This window comes from Nerophis ophidion, linkage group LG14 (genome assembly GCF_033978795.1).
Source record: "Nerophis ophidion isolate RoL-2023_Sa linkage group LG14, RoL_Noph_v1.0, whole genome shotgun sequence".
Lineage (NCBI taxonomy): Eukaryota > Metazoa > Chordata > Actinopteri > Syngnathiformes > Syngnathidae > Nerophis > Nerophis ophidion.
Window position 1 is genome coordinate 28,502,134 of NC_084624.1, and position 12,043 is coordinate 28,514,176.

At 37.4% G+C, this 12,043-nt stretch overlaps 1 protein-coding gene across 8 annotated transcripts in view; it reads left to right on the forward strand.

Annotated features, from left to right (window-relative positions):
* Positions 1–12,043, forward strand: part of LOC133568406 (zinc finger protein 521) — a 293,495-nt gene that overhangs the window by 224,522 nt on the left and 56,930 nt on the right. For all 8 annotated transcript variants that reach the window (XM_061920306.1, XM_061920307.1, XM_061920308.1 and 5 more), the window contains one exon: positions 5,191–5,322. In XM_061920306.1, the coding sequence (XP_061776290.1) occupies positions 5,191–5,322 (132 nt within the window). The remainder of the gene's footprint in view (positions 1–5,190; positions 5,323–12,043) is intronic.

A 12,043-nucleotide genomic window follows, 5' to 3' on the forward strand; every position in this document is an offset into this window, starting at 1 on the left:
CAACATGTTCGAAAAGGAGTAGGAAGAAGCACAGCTCATTTAATCCTACCCCTTTTCTTTACATAGCAGTTGCTAAAATTTTGGTTAACTTCCTGTTCTCAATGTATTCACAATGTATACTCCATAAGTAATGAGTAATCACAATACAAATAAATAAATAATTGGTGAAGTAAGTTTTATTCCATACGATGAGATAAGTAAGATTATTTTGAGAATGAATGGGTGAGTAAAATCAGAATGTTTATCATGATTCTTCTTTTTTGTACTTTGTAAACACATCCAGTTTGAAGAGTTTCTTGAAGTGGATCATATTAATACATTGTTAGATTGCTTTGCTTCATCCATTCCAAAATTTAATTCCACTTACTGATATACTGAAGGTCTTAAGTGTTGTACGTGCATACAAATGTTTTAAATTACATTTTTCTCTAAGATTAGATTTCTCTTCTTTTGTTGAGAAGAATTGTTGTATATTCTTGGGAAGCAGGTTATAGTTTGCTTTGTGTATAATCTTAGCTGTTTGCAATTTCACTATGTCATGGAATTTCAGTATCTTTGATTCAATAAATAAAGGGTTTGTATGTTCTCTATGTCCAACATTATGTATTATTCTAACTGATCTTTTTTGTAACACTGTTAGTGAATGAAGTGTACTTTTCCAATTATTTCCCCATATTTCTACACAGTAACTCAGATATTCTAACACTAGTGAGCAGTAGAGAATATAAAGTGATTTTTGGTCTAGAACATATTTGGCTTTATTCATTATTGATGTATTTCTTGCCACTTTATGTTGTATATTTTTTACATGAGATTTCCAGTTCAATTTATCATCAATCGTTATACCTACAAATTTGGTTTCATTTACTCTTTCAATTTCTCTTCCGTCTATTTGTATTTGTGTTTGACTTTCTTTTCTACTGTTACCAAATAGCATTATTTTAGTTTTACTGAGATTCAAAGATAGTCTGTTTTTGTCAAACCGTTTTTTTAATTTGTTCATTTCTTCTGTTATTATTTGTATTGTCCTCTGTGTGTTCTCTCCTGAACAAAACGCTGTTGTATCATCGGCAAATAATCCATCCATCCATTTTCTACCGCTTATTCCCTTTAATACTAACTCTAAATCTCTTGTAACTTTACAAATGTCATTTATATAGAGATTGAATAATTTAGGTCCTAGTATTGATCCCTGAGGTACACCACAGGAAATATTTAGCATTGTAGAAGTGTGTTCGCCTAGCTTCACGTATTGTTTCCTGTTCGTTAGATAACTTCTTATCCAATTTAAGACTAACCCGCTGATGCCATATCGTTCCAGTTTTTTTATTGAAATATTGTGATTAATTGTGTCAAATGCTTTAGTTAGATCCATAAACACTACTGCCGCACTTTTTTTACTGTCTATTGCATTGGTAATTTCTTCTGTGATTTCAATTAAAGCCATTGAAGTTGAAACATTAGCTCTGTATCCATATTGGTTCACTTTGAGTATTCTATATTTATTTATGAAACTCTGTAATCTGTTATTAAACAGTTTTTCAATGATTTTAGAAAATTGTGGAAGTAAAGAAACAGGTCTATAATTTGTAAATAGATGTTTATCTCCAGTCTTATAAATTGGTGCAACTTTAGCTATTTTCAATTTGTTTGGAAATGTACCTGTTTGAAATGATAGGTTACTAATATACATTGATGGTCCTGAGATCTCATCAATAACCTTTTTTATCGTATCCATATCAATTCCGTTACAATCAGTTGAAGTCTTTGATTTACATTTTTTCACAATTTTAACTATTTCCTCCTGTGTCACATTACTGAGGAACATGGAGTTGGGATTTCGCTCTATGGTATCATTATAGTCCTCAATTGAAACTGGGTCTGGAATCCTTTCTTCCAATTTTGGGCCAATATTTACAAAGTAGTTATTAAAGCTTTCAACTACTTCCTTTATGTTGTCATTATGTTTATTTCCGTCTAAGAAGTATTGGGGGTAATCCCTCTAAGTGCCATTTTTTATAATGCTATTGAGAATGCCCCATGTTGCTCTCATATTATTTTTGTTCCTGTCCAATAATTCACTGTAATATTCTTTTCTACATGATCGCAGTATGTTTGTTAACTTGTTTTTATACTTTTTGTACTTAACTTCTGCCTCTTTAGTTCTTTGTACTATAAATGTTCTATATAGCGTATTCTTCTTCTTGCAAGCATTTTTAAATATTTTGTCATTCATGGTTGATTATTCTTTCTCTGTTTACTACTGAGTTGTCTCCATGGACAATGTTTGTCATAAAGTATTATGAACTTGTTTAAGAAATGTTCATATGCTTCATCAACCTCTTTTTCATTGTACACATTGTCCCAATCTTGCTTTTGAAGCTCCATTTTTAAAGCAATCATCATCTTCTCTGTGCACAGTCTTTGAAATGTCCTTTTGTCTTCCGTGTTCTTTTTGCAGTTTCCATCATATATTGTAAAAACTGGCAGATGATCACTAACGTCGGTTATAAGTAAACCACTTGTAGTGTTATCAAAATCATTAGTAAAAATATTATCAATAAGCGTGGCACAGTGTCCTGTGATTCTGCTTGGCTTTGTGATTTTAGGATATAAACTGAAGCTGTACATTGTATCTTTTGCTTGTTAGGGTTCAATAAGTCAATATTAAAGTCACCGCATAAGAAAATTAGTTTTTTACCATTGTCCTTGTAAGTTGCCTTGATCCATTCTTCAAATGTTTCTATATTTGATTTAGGTGATCGGTATATACAACTGATTACTATGTTTTTGCTATTTTCCTGACATATTTCAATGGTAATACATTCTAAGATATTATCTATAGCAAATGAAATGTTTTTTACCACTTTGTAGTTCAGGTTCTTCATCACATACACAACTACTCCTCCTCCATTTTTGTTGGTTCTGTTAATATAGTTTAGTTCATATCCTTCCAGATCAAAATCTATTCCTCTTTTATCATCAATCCATGTTTCTGTGACGGCGATCACTTTGAAGGGTTCGTTGTTGTGTTCCAAAAAGTTCTTAATGTTGTGGTAGTTTGCATACAAGCTTCTGCTATTAAAATGAATAATTGACAATTTGTTGTCACTTTTAATGATGCTATTGTATTGCTCATCTGTGTAATAAAAACAATTATTAGTAATGTGGGGGAAAAAAATTGTATTTGGATCTATATCGTTTTCCGAATCCTGTTTTTTGTGCTCTTTGTTGCAGAAGTTTTGTAGTTCCATATTTCCTTGCTCAACAATCTTTGATGTCGTTTCAATAATCTCTATAAGTGTAGATGGATGCAGTCCTGAATCTAAGTCTTCTTTTTTAGTCGTCCCTTGCAGCGTAGTAGTGTTGATGTTGAATTTAGGTGCTTGTTTTCTGTCAGTCCATTACCATCGTTGTTGTGGAAGCTGTGTAAACTTAAAATTTGTCCAGGTCTTTGATGTCATTGACAACAATTACTCTTGCTTCTGGACCTCCATTCAGCTTGATGTAGATTTTACAGTTGGCGCTCCAGTTCCCTGGATTTTTCCCTGCTTTCTCAAGTCGCGTGCTTTCTTGGCGATTCCAGCATTACGTTTAGTGAGATGCTCATTCATGTACACATTTGTTCCCTTCAGCTTCTTTCCCTGTCTCAGCAATGCCATTTTAGATTTTCTGTTTACGAATTTCACGAGCACGACTGGAGTGGCGTTGTTGTCTCTTCTGTTCAGTGAGATGCATGTTTCGATGGTATAAATGTCGATTTCAATTTCCTTTGATTGCAGAAAGTTGACCACTTGCTGTTATGCCAAGACAAGATCCATTTCATCTGGTTCACCTACATTATTCACAGCCTTCGCATAGGATCTTGTTTTAATTCGGTGCCCTGTCACGATGATATCATTCATTCGTTTATCCTGCTCCATTTCATCTATGATATTCCACAGCATGTAGTTGTCTTCTTGAAGAGTCTTCATTTGTTGGCGCATATCTTCTTGAAAGGTCTTCAATTGTTGGCACATATCAGAGACTTCATTTTTTCTGGTGATGATTTGAGTTTGCATTTTGTAAATGCATTTTGTAATTCAGCATCCATCTGGTTTACTACTTTATTGTCATATTAATATTATTCTAATATTTGTTAGAATACATTAACAACCATTTTACTTTTTGAATAATTTTGCGTTGTCGTCATTGTGGTTTATTTTCAAAACATTTTATTTCATCAGATTATAGTGGATGTTTCCTTCTTGTGTTCTTGATGTTTCCTTCTTGTGTTCTTGATGTTTCCTTCTTGTGTTCTTGATGTTTCCTTCTTGTGTTCTCCATGTTTCCTTCTTGTGTTCTCCATGTTTTCTTCTTGTGTTCTCAATGTTTCCTTCTTGTGTTCTCAATGTTTCCTTCTTGTGTTCTCGGTGTTTCCTTCTTTTTTGTTTTAACTGTTTCCTTCATTTTTTCTCAATGTTTCCTTCTTTTGTGTTTCAAATGATTCCTTCTTGTGTTCTCGATGTTTCCGTCTTTTGTGTTCTAAATGTTTCCTACTTTTGTGTTCTAAATGTTTCCTTCTTGTGCTCCCCATGTTTTCTTCATGTGTTCTCCATGTTCCCTTCTTTTGTGTTCTCCATGTTTCCTTTTTTTGTGTTCTAAATGTTTCCTTCTTTTGTGTTCTCCATGTTTCTGTCTTGTATTCTTGATATTTCCTTCTTGTTTTCTCAATGTTTCTTTCTTGTGTTCTCAATGTTTCCTTCTTGTGTTCTCGATGTTCCCTTCTTTTATGTTTTAATTGTTTTCTTATTTTATTTTTTCAATGTTTCTTTCTTGTGTTCTTGATGTGTCCTTGTGTTCTAGATGTTTCCTTCTTTTGTGTTCTTGATGTTTCCTTTTTTTGGGTTCTCCATATTTCCTTCCTGTCTTCCTGATGTTTCCTTCTTTTGTGTTCTCGATGTTTCCTTCTTGGGTTCTCAATGTTTCCTATTTTGTCATTATTTCTAGTAGATTGACTGCCGTCAGCAAATGTTGACACCCACATGAACAAATATGGCCCAATAAAATTGAAGTAAAAATCACAAATATGTACATGGAAGTTTGCATGGACTGGATTCAAATAGTTAAAAAAAAAAAAAAGTTGTGTATGTAAAAGTATTGTGTTGTTTATTCATAGAACTTGTTTTTTTGTCTTTTTTTGTTTTACAGAGGAGGGTTTGAACCACGAGTGCAAACTGTGCAGTCAGTCTTTCGACTCACCGGCCAAACTTCAATGTCACCTTATCGAGCACAGCTTTGAGGGAATGGGCGGAACCTTCAAGTGTCCCGTCTGCTTCACAGGTAAGTCTATATTCTACTTCCACTCCATTAGAAATAATAGGAATGAACATTTCAATGAATCAATGGATTAGTTTTTAGGGGACACTACAGGTCATAATAATGTTGATTTTAGATACCATCATTTTCCACCAGCATGTTTTCATTGATTTCAATTATTTAATCAAATAGCATTAGCAGTGTGTTACCTGAGTAAACCTGGGTTAACTCAATCTAACCTGGGTTAACTCACTCTATTCAGTGTGTATGTAGAGTTGCAGTCGAGGGTTAGGAGAATGTTCTGAGCCCCTGTTTCCATGCCAGTATAATGCTGAGCAGATACTAACGCTGCCCAGCAGAAGCGTGCCATAGTCTTGGTTGCTTAGAGGTGACACCATGTTGCCTTCGTTAGTCAGCAAACAATGAAATCGATAGCGCCTTTGCTGGTCGTAGTTAAGTAGTACACTTTATTTTGCCTCAATTGCTTTAAAACGTGATTAATCAACAATCAATTCTACTCAATCAATTGAATTGTTAAAGCTTGCTTTATCGACTAATTTGTTGCAGCTTGACATGTAATAGAAATAGTAAAAATTATTTACTTTTGCGAAAGTCTACCTATTAGTCTCTAAAGTCTAATGCCTGTTGGCCGCAATTATGACTGCTGAAAGAACAAGAAGTGGAACATGAGTTTAATCAACCGCTGGTCTTCTATTTTTTTGCTCACATTCTGGAATTTTGTTCCATTTTTGCACCAAATTTTGAGTCAAATTCAAGGTTTTCTCAGAGTTCTCTTGGTCAGGCCAGTACATGTTAACTGTAGATGTTAGCATCTATCCTAGGTCATTCATTGTGAAACTGTGGTGTGCGCAGAGGTTGGTACGCAGGATCTACCTAATACTACTATCAAGTTTTTTTATTTTTATTTTTATTTAACCAGAAAAAAAATCCCATTGAGATTAAAAACCTCTTTTTCAAGGGAGTCCTGGCCAAGAGGCAGCAAAGTTAAACATTAAATTACATTCACATTACACATTAAAATGACAGGATGGACATCAAGTAAAACAGTTGCAGATAACTGAGGCTCCTTCAAATTATTTCAGTTTAGATTTAAAAGCATTTAAGGATTAAAATTCAGTCATCTTCCAGTCTTTTGGTAACATGTTCCAAGCAAAAGGAGCTGCATAGACAAAAGCTGGTTTCCCTAGCTCAGTGTGAGCAAAAGGGACAGCATCTCAGTACATAAGAGTTCATACTTCTCTGTGTATCGATGTATAAATGTAATCTGGTATAAGTCCCAGAAGAGCCTCGTAAATAAAAATTTACTAACTGTCTCCCTGTGGACAGGGAAGGCCATCCCACCGAGAGTACAAGTCACAGTTGTGTGTCATGGCTCTACATTTTGTGATGAACCTCAGAGAAGTATGGTAGACACAGTCCACCATCTGAAGACAGGAATGAGTAGCATTCATATGAAAACATATCACTATAATCTAGCACGGATAACAATGTGGCAGAGACAAGGCGCTTTTTTACACCAAAAAAAAACACAACCTAACTTACGAACTTTATTAGTTCTTGAACAAAGTTTGTAAATAGAACTGTTTGTGTATTGAAGCATATTTCTTTATAAGAAACAATGTAAATAGGAATAATAAGTTCCAGTGTAATATGAATGTACATGGAGACTCACTTCTTGTTCACTTTCGTATATTCAAGGACCAAACACAAGGAGTACACCCTGTGTTTTTATCTTTGAAAATACACGCACATAACATATTAATTGTTTTCGATGGTGAGAAGAGGTGCCAGGAACAAGAAGGGAGAGTGGATGAATGTGTGTGTGTCCAAAACACATGCTTACAGTGGGTTATCTTTTGTTTTTGTTGGACAATGTCCAAACAATTCTGCCATGGAGGGGCAGCAAGGTGAACAGAAGTGTGTATGCAGCAAGGGAGAGCGCTCCAGACTTTGTAAGGCACGCTCTACGCTCCAGCGTTGGTATTGATGCTGTTTGTTCTTACTCCACTTGTGGAATAAATTGTTAATCTTCAATTCTAGTTTCCTCAGTATATTCAGACAAGCCATTAGAACAACAAAAAAAAAAGGAGCATTCCATGCTTTAAAAGGGGAGATCCAATTATGACAAAAGTCCATATTTTAGTCAACATTTGTACACTTTAAACACACTATAAAGCACTGTAGAGTACTGTATATCAAACAAACATATCAAGGGGGTAATGGATCAACGTTTTATTTACTGGTAATAACAAAGTGAAAAAAAAATGCAACTGTCCCATGTTTGCAGGCGACCTGCCGACATGCACACACAGTCAGTACGTGTCCATGCAGTAAATTAGTCCGATTTCTCGAATGGTTCGGCTGTAAATTATTTTTAACCATTCTTCCGCCAATGGAAACACCTTAATCCGATTGTGTTAGTTTTTTGAAAAGTCGGATGAACACACCTGGATTATGCGATTGGAAACTAAATCTCTGTGCGGCCAGGGGGACAGCCTAAAGGCGCGGGATATAACCCGGAAGCAGATACCATTCAATCATTAAAAACAGCAACAATTGTAATGAAGCGGAGATTGTTTATTTGCATCTCGAATTACAATAACAAAACATTTTCCAGTGCATCAATTGAAAAAAGAAACAGACATCATTTTAATAAGGTAACTAAAGAAATGGAACTCCTGAAATATGGAAGCGAATGACACACATATTATAATTACAAGATAAAGAATAAAGCATAAACAAACCCTTTTTCACGCAGCATTTACAAACTGATTAACAATAACTGTATTCCACGCAACTGACAAGATAGTCCAGAAAAATAATAACCAACTTCGTTTGGAACGCTCTTTTCCTTTGGATTAAAACTCCTTCCATCAATCCACAGAGCATTTGCTGCCTTATGAATGAACTCAAAAGTCTTTTTTTCATGATTCTCAGTCCAAAAGTTCCTTCTAAAAAACTCTCAGCCGTCATTGTTTCTTTGCTTCGGACTTGCATCTGCTCCGATACATTCTTGGTCGTAGCGTCATCGAATATATTTTCCTGATGCTGTGTGCTATTTAACATCTGCATATTCGTTAGAGATGTAATATTTCTAATCTGTGTTAATGATATAGCGGGCATCACAACATAGCTAGACTGCTAACTTGTCAGAAGCCAGAGACGCCTCGTGTGACGTCATATACAGTACAGACCAAAAGTTTGGACACATTTTCTCATTTACAACACAACTGATGGTCCCGACCCCATTGATAACGCAAGAAATTCCACCAATCAAGGCGCACCTGTGAAGTGAAAACCATTTCAGGTGACTTTCAGTGCTGAGAGTGTGCAAAGTAATCGGAGCAAAGGGTGGCTATTTTGAAGAAACTAGACTATAAAACATGTTTTCAGTTATTTCATCTTTTTTTGTTAAGTACGTAACTACCAGGAGAAAGGGGAGGGGAGGAGGCAGTGTCAACAACGCTGTGGAGGCTTCCTGCTCGTCCGTTGCTTTCTTTTTTACTTATATCTCCTGAATGAGTCAATAAAGTACTATCTACCAATCTATCAAACCAGCAAAACGAGAGAAAATATTTACTGTACTGTGCAATTAGCACAGTAGCGAACAACAGTTGTTGAGCAATTAACCTGCACAAAATGGCTGCACTGCGAGGCACACAAAGGGTTGATGAAACTTTCATACTCTGAAACAAGGTTCGTACAAGAAAGCATATTTTTGGTCGGGTTGTGGTTGGTAAATCAAAGAGTTTGTACAATGAGGGGTTGGTAAATCAAGCTTCCACTGTACGTTTCAGACAAATACAAATATGCTATATTGCATCCAACTTGCCCCATGTGCCCCCATCAAATTACCGTATTTACCAGACTATAAGGCGCACTTATAATCCTTTTTTCCCCTCAAATCTTAACATTGCGCCTTATAACCCGGTGTGCCTAATGTACGGAATAATTCTGGTTTTGCTTACCGACTTTGAAGTAACTTTATTTGGTCCATGGTGAAATGATAAATGTGACCAGTAGATGGCAGTCACACATAAGAGATACGTGTAGACTCTAATGTAATGGGAATCATACACAAGAGATATGTGTAGACTGCAATGTGACTCAAGTAAACAACACCCAAATTGTATACATTCCATTGAAAATATAGAACTTTACACACAGCGCTCAAAAATCCATCAAAATGTTTTAGTACGGCTTTGGTAAGCTACGAAGCCGCACCGCTTGATGGATTGTACTGTGCTTCGATGTATAAGTATTATTATGGTGTGTGTATACGGTAAGACATATTATCTGGCGCTTTGTTTCCCAACATTAATACAAAAGCAATGTTTCTCACCTTCTGGTACCTGCTAATCTGTATTTGCGATCTGCATAAATCCTGAAAAAACCATAGGCGATATGCTTCTTCTTTTTCTCTATCTTCTTGTTAAGAAGTATTCACCCTCCACTGTTGCTATTTCTAATATAAAGTAGTGTGAAGTGCTTACTTATATCTCTCGATAAACTCGCCATGAAAGCGCTAAAACATACCGGTGTAGTGAGTTTACATTATTCACCCAAGGAACTTTAGTTATTAGAGAGTTCCGGTCGGACGTTTTTAGACGGGACACATTTCTGGCGTTGTTGTTGCACTAGTGAAGCACGGATGAGTGGATGCTGCTCTGTTATTGATTTAAGTAAAGTCTGAATGTCATTAAAACAGTTAGCTCCATCTTTTGACACTTCTTCCACTCCCGTCCTTGCACGCTACACCGCTACAACAAAGATGACGGGGAGAAGAAGCTGTCGAAGGTGAGCCACGTAAATAAGACCGTCCACAAAGTTGTGCATCCTGAAGCGACTGTCAGAAAGCGACTTGAAGATGATCTTTAAAACATAATCTATGCAACCACCATTACATGTTGTGTAGACCACTAGTGTTTAGAAAAAAAACATAATATGACTACTTTATAATCCGGTGCGCCTTATATATGGAAAAAAAAGTACAGACCGTTCATCGGCAGTGCGATTTATAATCTGGTGCGCCCTATAGTCGGGAAAATACAGTACCCACCAGTAGAAGCCACACGTTCCGCGCTACAACATGCAGAGTTAGCCGAGTAAAAATGTTTGAAGTGGTAAAAAGTTGGAGAACCTTTGATCTAGTGAACATATTGACAGCTTTGCACGTCAGATGCCATTCCATTCCACCCTAAGCATCTCCAAGCTGTGTGGCCTGCGTGCGTTGGAATGCAAATGGACTCTAAATGAGTTTGGAAAGGTCAAAGCAGGAAGAGTTTGCCGCATGCAGCTCCTTATTTAGTCCAATATCAAGGCCGCTGCGAGTGTCGCGAGGTGAGGGAACGACATCACAAGACGAGCGGGAAGAAGATGGGGAGGAGGAGGCGGAGGTGGTGTTTGTGGGCGGCCGGGAGAAGAGGACATGTGCTAATTGTGGATGGCAGTGGTGCTGATAGCTGTAATGATCTCATCTGTCTCGGCGCGTGGAGGTGGAAGGACCGCGCTTCTCTGGAGACAATAGCGCCCTCCTTCAGTGTCAACAGGGTTAACTATCTCCATAATGAAATCTGCAAAGTCGTTAACTTGGGCTCTTCACTAGTTTTCCCCGCCTCAGCTCTTTAGTCTTCTTTGCACTTTGGAGTTCTCAGCTCATTTCCTTCTCTTTGCCTTTCAGCTCTTAAAACATCAATTAACATCATTAGCTCCCATTTTGCCTTATTTTCCTCCTTTGTCTTACTCGCATATTTAGCTTTACGTCTCAATTGTTACGTCGCCCGTCCCGCCCTCGCGGGGGACGTGCGGGCATTTAATATACAGAGCATGCCTCTTTCATCCGAGCCTTCATTTTCCACCGTCGGCTTTGACAGACAGGTCCACCGTCCCCCCTCGCCTGCCCGCTCTCCCTCTGCGGTCATATCGATCAGGAGAGAGAGGGATGCTGGGAGATGGAGGGCGGGGTGCAGACACCCTAAGGACGCTGGTTGCAGAGCAGACAGACGGATGGGTTAAAAAGGAGAGCAGGCCTCCCTCTGTTGGAGATGCAGGGGACAGCCCGAGTGAAGGATATGAGTCGAGTGCATTTCAAGTTCAGCCGTCAAGTGAAGAAGGATAATTCATACTTTATAGTCTTAATTAATATGCGTGGAATCGTCAATGCAGCAAAGACTGTCTGTGTACTGCGAGTCCTACTTTTTTTTCCCCTGCATCTTGCATTTAAGATGAGACACCATTTTTTATTCACCTTAACTGACCTGCATTAAACATCACAAACCAGCCTTTTAAAGATTTCAAAGCTTGAGCTCACTTATACAATATTAGCTACACTTCTACAATGCAGATTTGTATTATTATCAATATTATTATTATCATTATGGGCCTGCTGCAATGCAAGCAACCCATATTATTATTTTTGCTCATACTTCACCTTTTATTATTTCTCCCTGTCATTTTGGTCTGATCTTGAATGGGATTGTGCTGAAAATTTTAATTTCCCCTTGGGGTTTATTAAACTATTTCTGACTCTGATTCTGGGCAGCACGGTGGCAGAGGGGTTAGTGCGTCTGCCTCACATTACGAAGGTCCTGAGTAGTCCTGGGTTCAATCCCAGGCTCGGGATCTTTCTGTGTGGAGTTTGCATGTTCTCCCCGTGACTGCGTGGGTTCCCTCCGGGTACTCCGGCTTCCTCCCACTTCCAAAGACATGCACCTGGGGATAGGTT